General features: G+C 35.1%; 1 protein-coding gene across 1 annotated transcript; it reads right to left on the reverse strand.

Moving 5' to 3' along the window:
* Positions 1–249: 249 nt before the first annotated feature.
* LOC135692728 (uncharacterized) lies at positions 250–23,882 on the reverse strand. The gene is made up of 29 exons (XM_065211009.2): positions 23,467–23,882; positions 23,069–23,135; positions 21,780–21,865; positions 20,467–20,493; positions 19,995–20,045; positions 19,448–19,504; positions 18,809–18,941; positions 17,436–17,704; positions 16,293–16,329; positions 15,333–15,403; positions 14,451–14,530; positions 13,974–14,021; positions 13,232–13,277; positions 12,549–12,595; positions 12,169–12,214; positions 11,675–11,770; positions 11,374–11,469; positions 10,524–10,628; positions 9,721–9,762; positions 9,128–9,241; positions 8,515–8,625; positions 7,484–7,615; positions 6,884–6,983; positions 6,210–6,273; positions 4,779–4,845; positions 3,852–3,986; positions 3,145–3,238; positions 2,456–2,625; positions 250–1,605 (listed from the first exon to the last, which is right to left on the reverse strand). Exons 1-29 carry the CDS (start codon positions 23,512–23,514, stop codon positions 1,549–1,551), a joined length of 2,496 nt encoding a protein of 831 aa, XP_065067081.2. The 5' UTR covers positions 23,515–23,882; the 3' UTR covers positions 250–1,548.
* Between the last annotated feature and the right edge of the window lie 314 nt (positions 23,883–24,196).

Consider the following 24,196-nt stretch of genomic DNA (forward strand, 5'->3'; position numbering starts at 1 on the left):
ACACCCCTACTGCTGTCAACAGAAGTGAAAACTGGAAACATTGGAAATTCCCGGTCTTAGTTTCCACCATCCTATTAGCTGCGTTTTTTCATGGCCGTCAAACATTTACCCTTCGCACGTCTCATAGCTATGGATTTTTATTGAATAATTATGAAGCTATGCTAAAACTTAGTATTTCCCCAACAGAGCTGTTAAACTGAGTCAATTTATTAAGTAGCAAGGATAAGTCATCAGAAAAAGAAAATTACCTCTAAACAAAAACAGATAATTTTGCTATTTCCAAGATACTGCGATAAATTTACAAATTCAATCAATACTGACACAAAATTAAAATCTCATAATTACAAATTGAAAGGAACTACCTTAAGATACAATCGTTGGCCCCTGTTAAATGGGTTCGGTTGTGCTGGTCTGTGGGCCTACAAACAATGCACGCGTCTAACATACACGGATACTCAAACAATTATTCTTATTCTAAGATGGATGGAAAATAAAGCATCATCAACTGATGACGTCACAGCGTCGTAGCGGTTCATGCGTGGGCTTTGTGGCAAAATCCAAGGACCAATGAGAATAAAACTGGCCCGGATAGTAATACTGGCATTAACGTCTGGAGTGGGATAAAACTAATATATGTCTCCTGGCCATACAAATTGAACGGCTAAATGTGCTATGCAAGACTACTAAATTTCCTTGTTTTTCTGGTCAAAAGATGTCATTTAAAATTCCCATTTGTACATTGAAAGGCGATTAATTTTGGAAGCAAACCTACTGACAACAAATGGATCACAATTTTTGCTGAAAAAAATTACAATATAAGTTAATTGCTACGATTCTTATTTTTACTGAATATATGCGGATATTGTGAGGAATAATGCTATTTGAAACATTCTATTTTATATTTGATTGTTCTTTCTTAGTTACCTGAGTGTATGAAGTAAGATTAGATATCAGGATAGCAAGGGGTGTAGTGCCATCAAAATAACAAGGGGGCACTTGCACAAAATGTGGAAAACAATAGCAAAAGTAGAAATTGGCTACTTTTCAGCCCCCTGAGCCCCCTTAGCACTACACCCCTGGATGAAGCGTTGTTAGAGACAAACAAGATTTAGTGAGAATCTGTCGAATCTCACTTGCCGAATTGTAGGGGTTTATACGTCTGGACAAGCCCCCTTCTCACAAGTGTCCCTTTTCCGGTAGAAACAATATCGCGACCCTGTCCTCCAACCTGGGAACAAATTTCAAATCACTTTTCCAAATTGGAAGCTTTCTAGCATCCAAAGGATATGGTCACAACAATTATCAGGGAAAAAGCCCCCAGAATATCATGGAAAGGATCAGTTAAAAGTTTAAATCTTGTATTTACATATACGACGTAGCGCCATCTCGATTATTCTTGAGGCACTTTTGATTAAATTGAAACCATACTCTAATCTAAACTACAACCATCACCGTTTTCTAGATGACCGTTTTCTAGTTTCCAAACCACTTGACTATGTGATTGTTTGACTCTAGAAAGAGTCAAATGTACAGAAACTTACTCTTACGTCATGCTGACTCAGCTGTTGATTTCATCTCTAATTCTCTTGTTAAGTGGTCAACATCCTGCAAAAAAAAGTGACATCAAATCAAGATATTTACAAACCAAACAGAACACCAAGCATATAAAAATTCCATTCAAAATTGCCAACTCTGCATAAAACAATAATTTTTTCCTGGACTTATTTTGAAAACGTTTATGGGAAAAAGTTTTCCGGATAGATTCCTTTATTACGGATAAAAGTTTTTGTTGATTCAATCTTTTGAAAGCTCGTTAACAGCCAGAGTAACCAAATTTTTTGCTAAGGGCTGCGAAATCAATTTACAATTTGAGTGTTCCTGGGCTGAGTCCATACCCATGCACTCCATTCATGTTACGCTTCTGTATGATCGAAACACTTTTCTACCTCTATACAGTCATGTCCTGATTGGTTAACCTATACAGTCATGTGCTCGTGTTTTCGATCTATGTTCTGACGTTTTAAACTCTGAAGAGTGTCAGACGAAAAGCTCTAGTTTACTAAATGTTTGCTTTTTTCAAAGCCATTTTCTGGCTCTTAAAAAACACAACCGAATCCTGTTATAGTCACACCGCAGCTTGCATGTTCACTTCAAACTATACCAATACTTATAAACAGGGTCATATTTGCAGGGCGTATGACACCCTCCTTCAAAAAAAAATCCCTTTCAAAAAGGAAGATTGTTCTACCAGCTAGGGGCGCCGCATTGGCGAATTTTCAAACTTGTCGGCAAATAACAGTTTGCTCAGCCAATTGTCAGCATTTGGGATCTGGATCCCCTCATCTTAGAGCTCTACATCTAAGGTCCAGCCAACAAGCTATGTAATCGTTTGGTAGGACTATATCAGAGTAGCTCTACCGGAACCAACTGCGTAGCTTTCATTCATTTAAAGTACCTTTTGCAGTTGGATGTTTCTTTCGAGTGTCTCTTCCAACAATCGTTGCATTTTTGCGTTCATTTCTTTAAGCATATCTTCCGATTTACCATGTTTACCAATACTTAAAGAGTCTTTCATTTTCTCCTTGAGTGTCATGCTTCTCCTTCTATTTGAATCAGCGTGCATTTCTTAAAAACAAAATAATATCATCTGTCTATTAGATAATCAAGGGCAGTGATGAGTCTCTATATAAACTTGGTTTCATGCAAATAGATTGTATATGACAACATATTTGTGGAAATTTCTGTGCGTAGATATAGTGTTTGATGCAGTGTAGCCAGGCTGTACATGCAGAACAGTTTTCTGATGATCGCATTAAGCCTGAAACTTGGAGTTGCAGCTTAGGGGTGTCCTGTTCTACCATAAAAAACGACAGAACAATACTTCTCTCGAATACTGGAATTCATTTGAATGGCCCAGATGAAAGATTACGAAACAAGTCTAAGATAATTATCAAAAGAGCATGGAAACTACGGCTACCTCCCCGCACCCCCCCCCCCCCGGTCCAAATATAAACACCCGGTCTTTAATTGCTATAAAACATTCTTGAAAACAAAGTGACGTAATCCTGTGGACTGGAATTAAAGACTTTCAGTGTTCAGCATGTACACAGACAAAGAGAATCACAAAACAATTTTAATCAGTACCTGGTTTTGTTTCCCTCACATAATTTTGAATAATCTCTGTTTTTCTCATTATATCGTCAACCATCACCGAGGAATTTTCTTCCAAGAAACGCACCTATAGAAAAGAGAAAATATGAACACCTCAAAATTTGTACGGGCTTCCTAGGTTTTAGCAATTTTTATGTTAAAAATATTATGATTGCCCTCTCGTCATGACAGCATGATGACAGTGAATTAATGTATAAAATAGATAAAAATTGCTAAGCAAAAAGCTTCAAGGAAAAGCTTGAAAAGGAGAGAAACAAACGCTGAAAAAAAAAATGTACCACAAACTCATCGAGTGTTTCGAAATTCGATGTTCCTAATACTATACAATTATCGCTGTTTCTAAAAATATTGGGACGTACTTTTTTCCAAAAAGAACTTTACCCGCTAGACAGAGCCCACACACCAACCATTCATAAAGATAAGGAATTAATTAGAGAAGACCGACACTCTCAAAATAAGATGGATTGCTTCGGGAAGAAGAGAAGAAACTATTGACAATTGGCAAAAGCCTTTAAAGGACGGTAAACGGAAGAAATTACCTAGCGTAACACAAATTCTTACTATGAGAGAAGACTTTTAAAATTTCAGATAATACAATACATAACAAAATTACATTTTCCATGCAAATAATTATTGGCGTTTTCATTAAGCCACTAAGCAAATAGCAAGGCATTGCAAACCTTCTCTTCTAAAATGTTCTTCTCGAGTTGGAGATCTGCTACTTTCGATATCAACTCAACGGTTTCATTCGTCAGTTTGACCCCATCTCCTCCGCTGCCACTGCTTAATGGTGTCCCGGACAACGGAGTGCTTGTCTGAAATGAAAAAAGACTGGGTTCTAGGCAGCGACAAGCATGCGTGCAGAGAGATAGGTGAAGCAGGGCTTGTTGCATACATATAATTGTTGCAGCAGAGAAATCTGAATTGACCAAGCTGATGCCAGGACGCTTTTAGAATGACTACATGCAATTCAAACACACATGTTAAGTTATACAAATAAAATTTATATACAGTTAAAAGCCACTTCCCTGATATAAAAGTCTACAAAAATTGAAGAAGCGTCAGAGATAATCACTTCAAATCACTAAAAACTCGCCTGCAAACCCACAGAAACAAGCGAAATCTACTTTTTCGACAAAAAACCAACAGTTTTAAGAAATGGATAATACTTTTTGCAATAAAGTTAATATAGCAATTCGTGTTCTTCTTCAGGCAGTTTATAATTTGAATCAAAACTCAAGTAAGTACCCCTTCAACCGTCTCACTAAAAGGGGTCGAGAGAGAAAGGGCAAGGGGGAAGGGTCAAGAGGGAAAAGGGCAAGGGAGAAAATGGCTGGGGGCAATGGGGAAGGCAAAGGGGCATGGGGCCTCGTACAACCAAGGGGTCTGCATTAACGAAGAATTGCTATAAAAATTTTCAAATTGAAAGATGAAACTTAACAACATCAAGATCTATAATTGACAGGAATATTGACAATCTCAATTCGTGTCGGGAGAAAGCCAAAAAATAAGTGTCTTGAGATGCATTCGCTGGAAATTGAAATGACCAGATCTATGAAATTGTTGCAACCTGAATAAATAGATGAAAAAATAAACTAAAAACTAACTTTGTTCGCGTCAGCGTCAACACTCATCTCCAAGCCACTTCCTGATGAAACAGTCGACAAATGACTCCTGAAAAACGAAAAGTTGTCACACCGACCCCTACTTGCAAAATTCCTAAAATAGGCGAAGAGGCTTTTGCTGATAGTAGAATAGTCATCGGTAACAGTGTTAAGAGCTACAAAAAACTTTAGGTATGATTTTTGAACTACAATGGGGGCAATCTCAGCTACAACTTATTCTAATACACTCAACTCCCATTCGATACCATGATAACATCAGCAAAAATACGTGGTCATCCCCTATAATACAGGATGACCCTTAGAGCCATCCACATCTGGAATGGGAAGACTGGAGGCTATAGGCACTGCCGCGAATTTTTGCGTCCGTAGATTTCAACGATAATTCATGAGCCACAGATTGAGGGCTCATGGTATCCCCGGAAATATATTTTGTTTGTCTGTACTCGCTGGGAAAGTAAAGTCTCGAGACATTGAAAAATGGTATATACATTTTTGATATCCCACTTCCTTTTTGGTCTGCTACGTGGAAACAATGGGTTTGAAGTCACCTAGCAGTTCTCGGCTTGGGCATTTCTTTTCTTTCGCTTGCAAAGGTAGATGGAGGATGCAATGGACCGTTGTATTGTAGTTGAGGTGGAAGTAAAAGAAATATCTTCGGTGTTTTTCGTCTTCGGTATTAACGAGCAAATCTTGTTCCTGTGTTGCAACACCTTCGCACATTGGCACCATTTCTCGCACCATAGCTTTCACCGAAATCATACCCCCATATTTCTGTCCCGTTTCGCTTAACACAAAAAATTTGCCCCCACCAAGCACATAATCTCTACATAGACCAAGCATTTATGATTAAATGTTTTTTGCGTTAGTGCCTCTTTGAATACTTTGCTTTAAGAAACTGTAATCGCACACTATGCCAGTGTTTGTGCAAATAACTTTAACCTGAATGGACGTAGTTTTTTTAATTTCCACTTAAACTACTAAATAACTGATTATTTGATATTCTATTTTTCAATAATGTTATAATTTATTGATTTATCAAATTCTGATTAAATTATAATAATTGAGATTCGAGTTTCGAAATGTCCAGCAAAACTTTAATTTTTATTTCATGTCACTCTTTAAAGGCACTTTGCCACGCTAGTCAACCATTTAGAGTTAACGATAGTCTTTGCAGCGCGTTTAGAATCAGGAAAACCTTGAGAATGGGCCTTACGTCACTAAGTGGATACGTAACAATAGGTCTATTGTGTAGTCCAACCAATAGGAAATTCAGATAGCCAGCAAAATGCGTCGGAACATTGTGCCTGTAAATGAACTTATGGAAACCAGTCCAACGGTATTGCATAGTCCAATGTCAACATAAAACCAGTCGCTCATCTTTTCACAAGAAAATAAGATCTGATTATGACGTACCCACTATCTTGGCGTCGGTGTCCCTTACTGAACGATGAATCGTGTTTGAATATTTCATCAAAGGCTAGAAAAAAGGAAGAAAATTATTAAATCAAAAGGGTTACAGATACTGACAAAATGAATCTTTGCAATGAATGAGTTATTAACGATTAGCCACAGCTCAAGCCACGATGGGTGTCTAGTACTTGCATCTTAAATATCAATTATTCAATTTCAACAAAGGTGACAAAAGGCTGCAAAAACTAAAACTGAAGTTGGACATCACATTTAAAAAGAAAAAGGCATTTGAAATGTTAAAATCTAGAATTTTTAATCAAAGTCATAAAATCACTCTGAAATGTTTACTCCCTTGTTGTTTGATGGATGACAGGGGAACTAAAGGCGTGGGAATATGTGTTTTCGATAAATTCGAAGTAATGAATAAATTTTAATATACTGAGCTACGAGTAAGCGAGTTTTTCAGAAACACTTCTATAAAGATCGTTATTAACTGATAATTTTAAATAAGCGCAGTTTATAACAAATTATATTGACATGTCACTTGGAATAAAAGTAAATTGTTTAAATATACTATATCTTCTTAACAAAAGACAAACATAGGAAGGCAATAAATTGATCAAATTATACAATTTCTTAGCATTTGAAAGTTTGACAACATCTTAAGTATAGCCTACTTTGCCTCGTTTTTGTTTCTGACAAAAATTCCTGGAGCCTCTGTTGGATCTGATCAGCTCGCTTTCTCTCAGACTTGAGTTGTCGCTTTAAGTCTTTCAACTGTAAAGATAAATTTGATATGTATGCATATTTTAACATGTATTATCTTCAGTAAACTTTAGAGAGTATTTTAGATATATAAAATAGCAGCCAAAGGATGATACTGCTTAGGAAAAGAATGACTTGCATGGTTGCTATGTCTTAAGAGCTGAGAATGAAATAATCTGCTGTGTTTTTGAATCAAAAATGAGATGGAATTAGATTTCAAGATTTGAAAAAACCTTTTTTAAAAAAAAATTGAAAAATGTTTTTTTTCAAAATGAACTTTAAACAATTTCATGTTTGAAGAAAAAAATCAAAAATTACTTCAATATAAGAAGGAACAAATAATTCGAAAGATCGAAAATTTTGCTAAAATACTGATCTTGTTAAAAACAACATTTACGTCTTTTCTCGTATAAACACAAAATGAAAACCTAAACAAAAAAGGTTAAAAATAAGAAAAAGAAGGGGTGCAGAACAACCCTTCTACAATTATAAGAAAGATGAATAGAAATTACTAGCTGGTCGTTCTTCTTTACACTGATTCGAAATTCGACTTCTTTGTCTTTTACTTTCTGGTTCAATTTCTCGATAACTGATATTTTCTCATCTCTTTCCCTTTCTACTTCTGCTTTACTTTCATTCAACGCCTTAAAAACAAAAACAGTAAGTCAGCGATTTATGGTAAAATTGAATTCCTAAAAAAAATCTGTCGTCAAACATCGACTCTTTCATGATGACAAAAATTATCTTTTTTGCATTCAAACTGTTTCTATTCGCGATATAATCAACATTTTACCGAAAAGGTAAAAATTCCCAAAGCAATATTCTATCGGTTGCTGTTTAAGAATAATAAATTACTGAATTTTTTTAAATGAGCGTCCCTCTTGAAAGAAGACCCCCTCAACCGACCTCATTAAGTAAAATTAGTCCCCCTTCTTTAAGAGCGATTTCGACTACAAAAGAGGTACTTGTTCGAAAAAAAGCAATGACTGATGGGGTCTATGATTTTCCCAGTACAAATTTCACTGACTTTTTCCCTTCGCACCTATTTTCTTTACTGTCGTGCTTCAAGACAGTGTTTTGCTGCTTTTCTGACTGATTTATTCAAACAAATTTCTAGGTTTATTATCTCTTTGCTGAGCTGCTATTTGAAGCTATAAGTTGGCGTGTCCTTATATAAAGAATGATGAAATATCTCTACTTTCCGTGCCATCCGATGTCAAAATGAGTGATCTGGGCACCCATTCTAGCATACGGTAATAAAAAATAGCAGGTCGAAAATATTTCCACAAACTGAAACGACTTAGAGATTTGTTAAAAATGATGAAAACAATACGTTGTTTCATTTCCCTTAAGGAATCGAAGATTTCAAAAATACAACTACGATTGAGTTCCCCGTTCAACTACAGAAATACTTCCCTTGCAAGACCACAAAAAAACACAGTGAGCTGGGGGAATTAATCATTAATAACCAGAGTCCTTCAGATATTAAAGGTGGAAAATAAATAAAAACAAATTGAAAACTCTAATTTTAGATTATACTCACTTCAATTTCGTCATGATGCTTGCTTTCGACTTCCGCAAGTTTTTCCTGGAACTCCTCTTCCTTTTTATCAATTAAATCTTGGTGAGTCTTTCGTTCAGTCTCCTGTTGTTCCTAAAAGTTAACAGAGCCTTGCTACATGGCCAGTTCGTTAGACCTGTCAATAACGTCTTGATCTTATACCTATGATCTAGATTCTAGAATATTACGTACATTGATCTTTCAAAAAATTCATGTTTTATACGTTTTGGCTTTCTGTTAAACTATTAACAATTACCAAAATAACAGATTCTATAAAAAAAGTACAGCATGAATTAAAAAAAGCAAGGAAAAGCAGAAACATATTAAAATACTTCTCTACTCAGGGAAACTACTCACTACTCAGGGATAAAAACATTAGATAACAACAAAACCTCTAATGATAAACCACTCATGTAACCATTATGGCCAATTAACCAATCAAACGCATCATTTTGCCTCTCACGTTACTTTCCATCTTACCGAGGCATAAATTTTTTCTTACATTATTTGATCATCTGATGTTTTATCATGATTTCCCGGTACTGTACTATGCTTTGCTTCTGCTGTCCTGTGTTTTCTTAAAATGCAGCCTTACCTCTGTCTCTTTGAGAGTTCTTTCAAGCCAGCCTGATTTTTTCTCGATGGAGGTGAACCTTTTCAAGAGCTCTGAATGTCTATCGTTGGCCAATGTAACCTCCCGTTTTGCTTTCTACAAAAATGCAGATAATACGAGCAAATATTTTCTTATAAATGTACAGCATAATGAAATTTTAAAGAGACTAATTATTTCAGGAACAGTTTTGACCATACACTTAGTACTCTAAGACCATACTCGCAATAGGGTGAAGGCACTTTGCAGTTCGCCCAAACTGTGCTTACATTTTATCAAATTCTTCGAGGAATCTTAAGAACTGTGTACATAAATTCATATTTTCTGTCCGAAACAGGGTGTCTTTTTGCACTCATAAACTAATATCTTTAGCCGGCCTGATAGATCCGCTTTACTTAACTTTACTTAAGCTTTACTTGAAGTGGCACTTGAATGGGGTTAAATGTGGCACATTAAGGCTCAAGCGTACATACCTGAATTGAAACTCATTTGGCCCAGTTCATTCACTTTAGTAATACGATAAGCTTGTCGTTCGAGAATCAAAACAAATATAGATGGCATTCAAATACATTCCTTACCTCTAGATCTGACAGTGTCGTTTCCAAATGTTTCTTATTTTCCTAAAGAACAAGTAAGAATATAAAAATAGGAAGTTCAACTGGGCTGTGCTTAGACCTCGACATTTTAAATACTTTGAAAGATGTACTTTCTATTACACCTCGAGTGACATTAACGGCTGTTTCCAGTCTGTTTTACAGCCAGGGATGTAAATTATGGCAAGGTAGGGAGCACAACACCCCTCCAAAAAGCAATTATGACAGTCCCCCCCCCCCCCACCAAAACAAACGAAATCATATTGCAGGAGAGTTACCCTTACTACTGCTAACGCTAAAACCCATCTAATTGTGAGCTCAATTTGAAAATATTGTCTTCAGTCAATTATCTTTGTGAGTTGATCCCGCGCAACAGACCCCCCCCCCACGCAAAGACCCCCACGCAACACCCCTACGCAACCCCCCCCCCCCCCCATTCACACAAATCAATGTCTTATTAATACTCTATTCATAATGCTTCTCGAGGAGTATGAGAATGAGATCTTGAGCTATGGCATATTCTTATATGACAAGATAGTTCAACTTGTGCCAATGAGATTAAGAAGTGCATTGAGATTATTCACCAACTATAAAGTCTCAAGGCCTTGGCATATATTTTCATAATTCATAATAAATCCACAATTAAAATCTTACGGCTTAAGCATTGTGCCGTAATAGAAGAAAGTCTTATAAATTAATAAGAGCAGGAGAAACATAAAATCTTGCTGATTATTTGGATCAATTACAAACATAAATAATAATAAAATAATACAAGCAAATGAACGTGCCTCATTGTCATTTTTTATTTCCTCTAGTTTCTTCTTGTGGTTTTCCAGTTCGTGTTGCCTTTCAACTGATAGTTCATCAAGAAGTTTCTTTCTCTTGTTAGCTAGCTATAATTCATAAAATAAAAATACAATGTCATTAATATAAATGTGTTTCAAGCAAAAAATCCTAAAATTATTAGCAAAGCAGATCTTCATTATTTAAACAAAAAAGACCTAACAACAGGGGTCCCTGCAAACTGTAGACATCCCCTTCAGGAATCCCCCTTTTACAACCTTTGCAAAGGGCTAAGCTTCTGTAAATCATGAGGGTGATGTCCCTAAATTGTGTAAAAGGATTGATGTAGCCTCAATGTCAAGTATAAGTAATTGTTTATTTCGTAACATTATGTCCAGTACATGATATTAATATTATTAATATTTTGTTTCGTAATATCATGTGTCAGCCACGCTAAATACAAAACAGAATTTTCTTCTTCAGCTCTTGCCTCCAGCCCAATTCAAATCGACAGGGCTCTGTTATAACCAGACTGGCAAAGCGACAGAAAGTATAGGAGCTAGTAGGATTGCATTTAAACACAATAACTGGATTATCAAGCGTGATTCAGATAGTATCAATTTTGTATTTCAGGTTTTTGTTGTAACTTTTATCAACATGTTGAACTGAGTAGATTTTTGCAAACTTTAGACCATTGCCATTTTGCCCCCCTCCCCCCCTAATAACAGCTTTATATGTCTTAGAAAAACTTTGCACCAATGTTAGTGGTTCACTAGTGAAAGATATGTAGATCACTAGGCTGCCTCTAGGTAACACTGGAAATACCATGATATGTACAAGGTGCTCGCTACATACCTCTAAGTTCTGTCCTGCTTCTGTGTCGACCTTGTTTTTTTCCTCGGACAATTTTTGGACTTCGGACATCAAATCTTGATTCAAAGACGAGCTGTCCTGAAAGCACGTCAAAATGATTTAAGAATTAGATTTTATAAATAAGTAGAAAATGGTTTAGATTTTAGACATAAGTAGTAAATAGATTTTTTCTTACCATTATTACAACCGGCCGCTAAGAATTTCCGCGACTAGGAATTCACAGACGTTTAAGGACAATTTGAATAAAGAAAAATGCAAGTATATGTTATCAAAGTTAACTAACTTCGAACTGGGTTTTTAACGATGTTAATTCTTCATTCTTTGTCTTAAGGGTGTGTTCCAACTCTGAAACTTTCTCCGGAGAACATTGATCAAGTGTCTAGAAAAAAACCAAACTAATAAAATAAGGTCAAATATACATTTCTATAAAATCTTCATTGATCATGAATATTTCCTTTTTTATAAATCTTTACCTGGAATTCGAATTAAATAAAACTAAACTAAACTAGACTAAACTGTAATTTAAACTAAACGCTAGTATCCAAATATATAATTAAAAAGCAACAACTGGTAACTGCAATGAAGTTTCCGAATGTTTTGTTCGATCAGTCCTTTCCTTTCTATTTCCTATGCAAAAAAAATTCGAATTTAGAGATCAATATCCAGGGTCATATCAAATCGGAGGAAAGAGCAATCCCCCCCCCCCCCTTCACCCCTCGTACTGAGACGATGAATGATTTGGAACTTTAAAAAAATTAACAAGATATGACATCTTACCTCTTGTAGTCCAGCTACTTCAGATTTAAAATTCTCATTTTCTATCCTTTGAAAAAGACATAAAATATACTCAAGTTGCTACTCAATGCAAACTTCACGAATGGTTTCAATCTTGAATGTGAATTTATAATTTTTTGTTAAAATCCTTTTTGTCTATGTTGATGATATGGAAAAATGTGGCTCTTGATACAGGTAGTTTGCGAAAAGGTTCATTTAGAACTTCAATCTGCCCAGAAAATTCCTTCTCAAAACAAAAACATTTTAAGCAAGCAGGTTGGATGCCACCCAATCCAAAATTCAATTATTTTAACGATTTCAGGACAAATGGCTCACAATATGCTTCGTCTGCCGTCTAAAGCGAGATGATAAAAATGGCATACTTCAGTTGCTGAACCTGTTCTTCGAGTTCTGCAGATGTATCCTGAAACTGAAAAGATCCAATTGATGAGTTTCCAAAGCGGAGTTTCCATTATGGACTGCATAAACTCGCGGTTTTTTATCAAGGTTTGGCTACAACTGTGAACTAGAAAGCAGCTCAATGTACATTCGGCGCAAAGCACTGAAATTCGGCGTAAAACCCTGTTTAAGAATATGCTGGTTGTTTTTCTCTAATGCAGTGTCCTTTATCCATTGGTTAAACCTTCTCGACACTGGTATTATATCTTACACTGTCTCACCAAGTTGAACCAGAGCTTCTCTTCACATAAAACTAAGATTTGAGAATCCGAGTCGTTATTCTATCGTGTGTTTACCGTTTAGCGATGTAAGCCCTCTTCCATTTTCTTACTGTTGCCCGTATTATCACTTCTGTCATACTTTCAATTTGAAAAATGGTGCAAATGGTGAAAATTTATTAAATACATTCGAATAAAAAAATGTTCAGCGTTTTAGCAACAGCGAAAGGTTCACTGTCCTACCGCGATCAACAATGAAAAAAACTTCCTTTGATCAACTTACAAACCATGTAGTCCTCTATTTTTGATGAACTTTTAAGATTTACAGTACTCTACAAACAAAGCTTATTTACAGAAACTAAGTACGTAAAAATAATGAAACTCCAAACCTGTACAAGTAGTTCCTTGGTTTTAATCCACTCTTCTTCCAAGCGACTGTTCAAGAAGATCAAAAAATTACAGGTCAATACATAGACATTAGCCCTCTTCTAATTAACGGAAGATTGCTAATGAAACAGGCAAAGAATTACGAATCAGCCTCATAACAGGATAGATAAATTGAAACATTTAGAGTCTTTGCAATTCAATTTTGTTTTCAAGTAAATTGCATTGGCCTAACCTATTCAAGTTTCAGTGCACCACAGCTTGTTACTTTAAATTCAATTATTGGCCAAGCATAGATAATAAGAATACAATTTCAAGTTTTGTTCTAAAAATGTGTGAACCGGCGGCCTTTCGGTATATAAACAGCGCCAAATGTTGAATCATTGATGAGAATTTATTTGTTCAAAAAAAAAATCAATCAATCAATCAATCAATCCAAAACTTTATTAATGTGTCAAAAAATATTTAGCTTACAAGCTAATTGGGGACACACAAGCTAATTGGGAACACACAAGCTTATTGGGGATAGCATAAAAACAGGATGGATAAACTTAAACGTTTAGAGTCTCTGCAATAGGATGACAGCGTATAGAAATGTAGCATCATAGAATGCAATTTGTTCAGAGGCAAAAAGGATTTGCAGCAAGTAGATTAAATCATCAGGTACTCATGTTGCCAAGGATTATTATTAATGCAAAGAAATTTCTAATACATATGTTCATCTATAATTAGAATATTCAAGAGTACCTTTTCTCTTTATGGAGCAACTCCTTTTCTTCTTGCAAGTGTATATAACTATTAACAAAAAAACAACTTACAGATAACTTACACAAGTACGCTACATAAAACACAAAGTATATTCGTGTGATACTATGTAGGTTTGGGTTTTATTGCCATTCTTTGGAATAATGAGCCATTTTTAATGAGACCTGTGGAATACTTTCAATAACCAATAACCTTTTAGATAATCTATCATATTTCTGTGCCCTAAGATAAACAAATATTATGAGATTATGAGCTCTGTAAATTCGACATACAATCATCAAAATTAAGCTTAGAATTCTAATCTTGAAATTATTAATTTTCAATATTATAAACAGGTCTGCTCTACAATAGCAAGATAAATCTCGAATTTATATATATAAATTCATATAAATTTTGCTATATATAAAACATACTATCTTCACTTCTCCGATATATAATATAATCGACAATTACACTTACCTCTCTTGTTTTCTTTTCATTTTCTCTGTTAGCTTTGCAACTTCTAATTTCAAATTCTCAATTTCAGTTCTTGTCTTCTCCTGAATTAGGAGTAATTCAAGACTCATTGAGACACAAGGACAATAACAGGAGAAAAATGATAAGAAAATCTTTGCAAAATATGGCAAAACAATTAATTATCAACACTTAATCGTTAGAAATGGGGAAGGTAAATAGCACATTAGGTGATTGGTAGTGGATAACGCTCAGGTCAGTTCGCCGATTCCAAGTTACCCTTATCCTAAGAAAAATGAAGCATTTTAGCAATTTTCAAACTGCCAGCGGGGAAGAAACCCACAAGAGAAACACAGGCCAGCTCCAGGAAAACTCGTGATCATTATCATAATACCCACAGTACTGCCATTGAGTATTATGACTATGATTTTTCTGTGGATGATTCAAAACAACATACAGAAAGTTTCTTACTTTTGGCACTACAAATTAAGCAAAACGCACCTTACTTAATAGGGGATGCTTTCTCCGCGATTAGTTTATAAACTACTGAGAGAAATTCCTCTTTTAAACAATTCCCATACTAGGTTGTTTTTTTTTATGTTTGTGTTTTGTTATGTTTATATTATTAAACTTCCTTTTTAAATTGTTAAATTTTGATACAGTGAAATTTAAAATAAAAAACTAAAACTGAACTGAAAAAATGAAGGCATGAATTAAAGGTAAGCATCCTCATAACGAGTTGCGAAGCCCTAAGCATCCTGAAACAAGGTTCAATCTTCTCATATCCTCTTTGATTACATTTCTAAAATCTAAAATGTTTTGCTACAAACACTGCAGTTCTGTTACTCTTTGAGATGCCAGTAAAAAACACTTTTAGAAGCCACTTACTCGCTCCTCCTTGATCTGGTCCCGCAGAAGTTGATTTTCTGCCTCCTCAGTTTCCAATTTAACCTTCATATCTGAAAAGTGCATTCAAAGGTCTTATTTCATAGAACTTATATTCAAACCTCTGCATACAAAGGACCTTTAACGAACACATTGAAAGGAAAGCCTAGCGTATAGCAAAAGCAGGTGTCTCTAAGAGCTGCTCCTGATTACAGAAGTAATCTTCATTCATAGTATAAAAGTAATAGCATTACCAGAAACAGCTGACATGTTTCACGAAGTTAATGATAGCAAAGGCTGATATTGAAAAATACATTAAAAAAGACACCTTATAAGAAACTCACTCATATGAAGCTGCTGGCTGACTTTTTCAAAGTTATGTATCCAAATATAAGAAACAGTTGAGCTTGAATCTCAGGTTTTCATAAGAACTTATTTGAACAAAAGCAAATGCAACGAATATGAGAAGCAGTTTTCCAGAAACAAACTGTCCTTTAACATGGTGAATTGAACTGCTCTGTAAAAAGTCATTCTGTCAAAATTTACAATTGTAATTAATTTCGAGGCTTGTCCTGCTATTTTCTTCATCTTAAAAGAAACTCGTTTTTATAAGAAATTGAACGAGTTTCTTCTGTGACGGTTTCTACCTTAGTATCCAAAGCTTCTAACAAAAATTGAAAGAGGAACCTGCATTCTTTATGAATGGTCTTCCCTTTGAAAAAGAATACAAATTCCCGATGGAAATCTACGATTTGCCACGACCTTGTAACAAGCTCTAACAGTTCCAATGAAGATTTTTGAAGTTTAAAAAGATATTCTTTTTTAAATGAATTGAAATGATAGCAGGCAATCATTATAACAGCAAATGATAACAGCTTTTTGGGTAATCATTAGTACATGATGTTCGTGATAACAAAAGAGATATCCAAGGTGATAATAATATAGGTTAAAAATTGGCAATACCATTTGTCTTTTGACTTGATTCTCTGGGGCTTTTATTCTGAAACGAATAACAGGCATATTTCAAATTTAACGACCGAAGCATGTTTCAAATTTAACAGATAACAGTCACATTTCAAATTTCAATGCATGTAATGCATTTGATTGCTTATTTAGAAAAAACATAGCAGTAAGAAATGAAGTTAGGCTGCTAGAATGATACAAGGAATATTCATTACAAAGATGAACGGGTGAATGAGCTTAGTATATATGGTAAAAAAACACAAAAGAGCAACAAAGCATCAGTGCGATAGTGACAATTCATAATGGATGGTCTTGTTGGTAAATTGCCAATCATTATTGCCCTGTGCATTTATTCATTATTATCAGATATTTGATACAATGAAAAGCGTCAGACAAAATTTTATAATATGCAATGTTTCTGCTTTTCCTTCCAATTTTGAAAAAAAACCCATTCCTAATTGCAGAAAAAAGGTGAACTTTAAAAAATAGGAAAAAGAAAAAAAAAGAAAGTTTGTCACAAGGATGATGCTTTTCAGTGATAATAACGATAAAATAATGAAATAATGACGAGAGAGAGGAAAGATTCTACAGAGATAGCTGGTTGAATTAGTGTATGCAAATGTATGCAAACTTATGCAAGCATTTTTAAAAATATATTAAGACTTAAAAGAAAGTTTCGTATTAGGATTGTCTTTTGTCAACAGGTTTCCCTTTACAAAGCAGAGCAGCAGCAGATAGGTTAAACAGGTGTTAATCGTCGTTTCCTATGCATTAAAACTAGAGGCCGTGCTGCTTTGCCGAGAAATGACTAGACGTCATGAGCCCTTAAAAGTTCAGAGACAGATATTGAAGCTTTAATTGCAAGCAACATTTTCTTTGTCAAGACAGCTCTTTTGAATCCATGCAAGCAAACTTCAAGTGTTCAGGGCCGTCGGAAGCATGGAGGGAGGCCAGGGGCTGTGACGCCCTAAAAATTGTGAAGCTGTACTATATTTCCTTTATAACAGTGTACTGAAAGGAAAGAAATTAACCCCCCCCCCCCCCCCTCATGAATGTTCTTCCGACGGCACTGGCCTTTAAAAAACAATATCTCAAAAATCTGGTTCGTTAAATAAATTCGTCAATAACGTTGTAACCCTATACCTTTGAGGACAGAGATTCAAGCTCCGTCACGAGGCCCTCTATCAGTTTTTTCTCTCTCTCATTTAACTCTTCATTTGTCGTATCACCTCCAACAGCTCCAACTGCTTCTTTTAAAAAACCTTTCAATGCATCCTCAATGAGTTTTCGATTACTAAGTTCGCCATCTTCGAAATCCTTTGAAACAGCCCCATCTTCACTGTTGTCTTTAGGTATATTTTCTAAAGTACATTGGTCATTGTCCTCACTGACTTGGGGCCTACCATCATAATCTAAAATTGGAAAATGAAAAGATCGTAAAAATGCATTTGTTTATGTCAAGGTTGTTAGTTTCACTTCTATCCACTGCATCATTAAACAAAAAAGGCTTTAAAGAAGACTTGAATATGTTTTGAGTAACATGCGATTTCTCATCATTATTCATACAGTAAAAACCCAATAACTGGAACCTTCAATGGTCCGAGAAAGCGAATGTTCGAGCTATCAGGTGCTTTCTTATAAGAATGTATTGGGCAAGGGTGATGAAATATCAGTTCGACTTAGCGAATGCTCGAGTTGTCAGGATCTTTCTTATATGAATGTATTGGGCAAGGGTGATGTAATATCAGTTCGACTTAGCGAATGCTCGAGTTGTCAGGATCTTTCTTATATGAATGTATTGGGCAAGGGTGATGAAATATCAGTTCGACTTAGCGAATGCTCGAGTTGTCAGGATCTTTCTTATAAGAATGTATTGGGCAAGGGTGATGAAATATCAGTTCGACTTAGCAAATGCTCGAGTTGTCAGAAGCTTTCTTATAAGAATGTATTGGGCAAGGGTGATGAAATATCAGTTCGACTTAGCGAATGCTCGAGTTGTCAGGATCTTTCTTATATGAATGTATTGGGCAAGGGTGATGTAATATCAGTTCGACTTAGCGAATGCTCGAGTTGTCAGGATCTTTCTTATATGAATGTATTGGGCAAGGGTGATGAAATATCAGTTCGACTTAGCGAATGCTCGAGTTGTCAGGATCTTTCTTATATGAATGTATTGGGCAAGGGTGATGAAATACCAGTTCGACTTAGCGAATACTCGAGTTTGCGAGAGTTCGAATTATCGAGAGTTTACGGTTTTGCTAATGTTTGGTAAAAAAATTCATGTCTGTTGTGAGCTACAAATAAATGTAGTCGGGCTGGTGGCCATTACATTATGCTTTCTAATATTGTAAGAATCAGAAACCAGAAGACATGACGTCATACACTCAAGTGCCAAAACCCTGGCTTTTTTCTTTGTTTTCGAAGGGATGACTACAATTTTAACTCACACTCCATGAATGTTAATGCAGATAAAAATAAAAAAATAAATCTTTTTTGTTGTGACGAGCTTTTCTTACCTTGCAGCTTCTTGTGGAGTACCGTATTTTCTGCCTTGATCCGTCGCATTTCATCATTTTCATCCAACTCGCGGCTCCGGGTATCCCTCACCTTTTTTAATTCATTCTCCAAATCGTCCCTTTCCACGGAAAGCTAAGAAACAAAATCTCTTACAGCTTCTGATAGAAAAGATAATTTAAAACCCTTAGAAGACAGAGGAGAAAAAATTACCCTCTTTTCTACAACTTTATATCACCAATCCTAAATTTCATTTTCATTTTCAGCCATTTTCTTATTTCGCCTCTTCCATTCTTCGGCCTCCCTTTTGCATTCAGCGTGCTTTTCTGGTTCCCTATCTTTTTCTCATACTAAAACTTCTTTCCTTCCCGTTATTTAATTTCCCCTTTTTTCCTTCCCTTCTTTTTTCCTTCCCTTCCTTTTCCCATAACAATTACGATTTGTACATAACATAACATAACAATTACAATTTGTACATATGAGTACATAAGAATTTTAGATTTCTATTTCACATCAATAGACCTCTTTTAACTTGAGTTTAAATCAAGCAAGCAAGCAAGTTCATTAATTCTGTTAATCAGCATTTTCAACGACAAAAGTACTGCTTTGCCTCAAGAAAACAAAATAAAATAACATCATACCCTTGATACTTCTTCCAGAAGGGTTTTGTTCTGCAATTTGAAATCTTCCTCGTGTCTCTAGAAGAAAAGTTTATCTGTCACAACAACAATGTGAGGGAAAGACCAATTTCATACACTATTCTTATAAACAAATTTGATTTTTTCATTCTAAATTGTATATATACGGCATAACCTCACAGACCAAATAACATGAAATTGCACTGTCAGGCAAGTAAAAACAAATTAGTTAATTGTTCATCAATAATTTGTTCTAGTTGCCAGCTAACAGACTCTTGAGTATCATCAGATGGGCCTCTCAAAACACCCTTCAAAAAGTCCTTTGTATCCCCTATTCAAAAAATCATTTTCAAAATCAACTGTTTCCAGTAAAAATAAGAAATACCACACTCCCTATTTGTAAAAACAGGTAGACAATCTAAGCTATGATAATAAGGGAAGATGGGTAAGCTAAAAAAATCTAGAGAAGATTGCCAACATTTTTGGAAGGAATAGCAATTTTCTTGTGTTTTTGTAGCTCTACTTCAGTTCTATATAGAATAAATTATACCTGCATTTGATGCATGAGCCTCTCATTTTCCTCTACAACCTCTTCATAGGGCTAAAAAAGAAAGGCACTGAAATAATTCGTATTATGGAAATAGAAACTATATTATTTTTTTAAGCACTGAAATTTATTTCTTCAATAAGTCATTTTTATCCTGCAATTTTTGTAGTTTTAATAAGTTTGCTGTAAATTATTTAATTTAATATAATTATAAAACTAGCAAGATAACCTATAATAACTTTTTTTGACTACGATAATAATTCTTCACAACTAAGTTATCCTGTAACTGGTCTTCTTGACCCACAAATGCTAACCATAGAAAAACATCAATGCTTGCATTTTCTCAACTTGAGAAGCATATGAAAAAGACTCAGATTTATGTATCATTTGATGAGCAAGATTAAAAAACATAAAAAAACATTGTTTGAATAATGCTAAACAAGTTCATAATCAAGACAAAAAAATTAAAACTCACCCTTTTTCCTCTATTCTTTGAAAATGCCTAGTTTAAAGAAATAAATATATATAAGCTTTTATCATTTACTTTGGCACATAAAGCCTTCAACAAACACAATTTGCCTAAAAATATCTTACCGCCATCAATGTAAAAGGAATTTGGTTAAATTCAAAAGACAAATTTAAAGACACAGGGCAGATGATATAAAATTTTCTTGTACCATTTGCCAAAGAAAGCTAACAATTTGATAACAAATGTGGATTGATCAAAAAAAAATTCAGTGCTTTTGAATTTTTTTGTCACTCTTTGGTACTGAACAATGCAACTCTAATCTTAATTTTGCCATTTAAAGGTGACGCTTTTGTAGTGCCTCTACTTAGGCCTGTTTACATTAATTTTTCCTTCTCATTCATTCCATCAGATTCTCATATCCCAGCACAGGCATCCTCTACATCACTCTTGTGTCACACATTCACTAATCTATATTGTTTACTTAAACTTTGCCATCCTATTCAATTTACTCATCACATTCACTTACCCTTCTGAGCATTGTTTTTCTCACATCACCACATAATTTTAGATGTCCCTTTCTGTATTTAAGTATGTAAATTTATAAGGAATTTTAGTTCAGTTAAAATCAAAACATGCAATAGGCATATCATCTCTTCTCTGGCTCCGTATTCTCCACACATTAAATAGGACTCGCTGGGTTTGGAAACAGCATGTTATTTGAGGAATGGTTTACTTAGGGCTTACATTGATCACCATTTCAATGTACACTAAAATAAACCATCCATCAACAATTTGGATTAGTGAATGCGTGATATGAAAGTGACATAGAGGATGCCTGTGCTGCGATGTGAGAATGTGACGGAATGAAAAAAAGGATAAATTAATGTAAACAGGCCTAAGTAGAGTCAATAGTTTCTCAGCAAGCTAGACTAATGGGCAAGCCATCAGAAAACTGCCCAATGAGAAAAACCTTTTTGGCAATTCAAAGGGGTCTTTAAATCACCTCTAGCCACAGGTTGCTTGACTCAAACTGGATTATTTTTGCATTTTCAGTAGCTAATGGAATTGTAACCAAAGTTTATTGAATACAGCCATGGAGTAGTATATACTGAATGGCTTGGAAATAATGACTTTCTTAATTATGATTTCCTGATTAAATTCTCAAAAACCTTTTCTTCACAAAAGATTATCATTCTATCAATAACGAAGCAAATAATCTAAAATACATATTGTTTAAACTTTCCCTCAAAATCATATTATATATCATTCAAAAAGTTTAGAAGATCAGTACATGGCATTAGGAATACCATTATTTCTACCTGAAGACCAGGAAGTTTCATTATCTTGCCAAATCTCTGCAGTTCCTTTTCTTTGCTTTCAATTCTTTCATGCAATGAGCTGTTCTCTAAACAAGGAAATGGCACAGAGATATAAAGGTTTTTTTAAACCAAAGTATCGAACATTTAAACACATTTACTGGTAGGTTAACTTGTGCTTAGACAAGCAAACGAAGAATAATGTCTGAGTTTGAAAAACAAAGTACAATACAATTCAAAGTCACAAAAAAATAGTAAAAAAAGTTATTCAAAGTTACAAAAAAGTAGTAGAAAAAAGTTATCAAAAATTTACAGGTCCATAAGAAAGTTGAGATAGGGGCTGGAGCATATAAAGGTGTACCCGACGGTGAAAAAGTTGTTTTTCATGAGTTTATTGGTAAAATCTTCATTTGGTCAGCAAAATTGTTAGTTGGTAAGCAAAATGACTTGACAGTAGGTAACATGGAAGCACAAGTGTCCTCAATTAGGTCTTGCTGATAAATTTCACTTTCATGACACTCCACAACCATATCATGGAAGGAAGGTAAACCACTGGGCCAGTCTGCAGAATATGGCAGTTCTTGTCAATACCCTGGCATGCACTGTCATTTGGGCTGTGTGCTCCTAGGGCAAAAATGGGCTAAATGTTTCATCAGTTATCTCTGGTTAACGACCAAATTTTAAAAATAGGGACGACAAAGCACTTCAATAATGACAATCTTCGCATTTAGCGTTACCTTTTTGTAGTGCCAGTTTTTCCCAACAGCTTTTGATAGGAAATGCGACATTACTGTTGCATCTGATTTGATGCTATTTTCTCTTCAGATTTCTATTGTCTTTTATGCTATACCATTGGCTGGTAGAAAATGTAAACAAACAGTCTGATTGGCATGCAAAGGTAGCCATTCTAAAATGATCTCGTGTGGGCATTTGCCATACTATACTCTGCAGACTGGCCACTGGGGGGTAGCTGGACAAAAAAACCATCAAGGTCTAGATCCTGCAAGAGCATAAGGTGATACCTGTTTAGCACCTGTAACTCCCAGTGTCTCCAGCAAAAGGTGGTGCCAAAAATTATCTGACAAAAATGTTCATCATTCCATTAAGGGGCCTTAATTTTTGTTTGATGGTGGATTCTTGATGTAAACAGCCCCATGTGCTCCGACGAAATTGAGATCCTTTTTAAATAGGAGTAGGACTAATAAGCTACACAGGGGGCCACAGCTACAGCAAAATTCTATGATAAGCAGCTAACCAAAAGGGAAAAAGGTAGATAACGATTTCAATTTTACCATCTTTGGTTTTTCTGTATCTTTCAGCAATGTCATAGTTCTCTGTCCTTAGCTCAATCAATTGATTCTAAATACATAAAAAAGAAAGCATCAAGGGTGTAAAAATCATTTCGTTAATTTCAATTCCTTGTTGCTTATAAACGAAATACTGAATTTTGGTGAAGATCAGGATTCTATCGGAAGCTAGGCCTAGTGAAAATAAAAAAACTCGCATTTCCTTTATTCTGCTGATTTCGAAATTGTACAAATTGATCTTTACAACGAAGGGCATTATCCTGACTTTTTTATTGCAGTTAAACCGGGATGGACATGGAATTAATACATATCAAAAACGTAGGCCTAAAAATTTTTCTTGTTTGGGAAACAGCATGAATTTGAAGAAAATAGGGATGCCTCACCTGCAATCTAGTGAATTCATCTACCGATATGCCTCCATTTTCAGCCATTTTTTGATTTCCAGACGGTCTAGAGCAAAGTGACTTTGGGCTGCGTAGTTAGATATGTTAATACCCTGAGCGATCCTATTCTTCAACAATAACAGAACGTGCTGTAAGCATTAACGAGCTCCTGAGGATGGCAACCATTGTACTAAAATATTTTCATATACAGCGAGCAAAGCAAAGTCGACGAGCTAATAACAGATGTAATAAACCCATTGCCTTGTCCACAGTGCCACTTCCATTCCCAATAAAGATAGCAATTTGTTCTTTTTGATCGTCGAATATCTCCATGTAAAAAATTGAAATCAACATGGAGGAGCTGAACACAGGGAACAAACGAACAACAACAACAATAATTTTTGCTATTTGTTTAATTATTCATATGTTTAGTTAATGTTGCCATTTTCTGCACATCGCGACCTCAGGAAAGACCTATTTAGCCTGTCTTGTTTATTAATAACTGGTCTATAGGTATAGGGAGCTGATAAAATGGCTCACCCTCCACCAAACCAAAACCCTGTTTAGAATTTGGGTAATTGGCCGTGGCATTGTCGAAGATGCCAACTCACTATTTCTCGATGTACTTCCTTTCACCTTGTTAAGTTATTTTTCTATATAGAATTATTTTTCAATTTAATTGATCTCTGTGCTACTTTTATTTGTCAGTTTACTGATCTTTACAATTTGG

This window comes from Rhopilema esculentum, chromosome 3, assembly GCF_057945365.1.
Source record: "Rhopilema esculentum isolate cy_ngs chromosome 3, ASM5794536v1, whole genome shotgun sequence".
NCBI lineage: Eukaryota > Metazoa > Cnidaria > Scyphozoa > Rhizostomeae > Rhizostomatidae > Rhopilema > Rhopilema esculentum.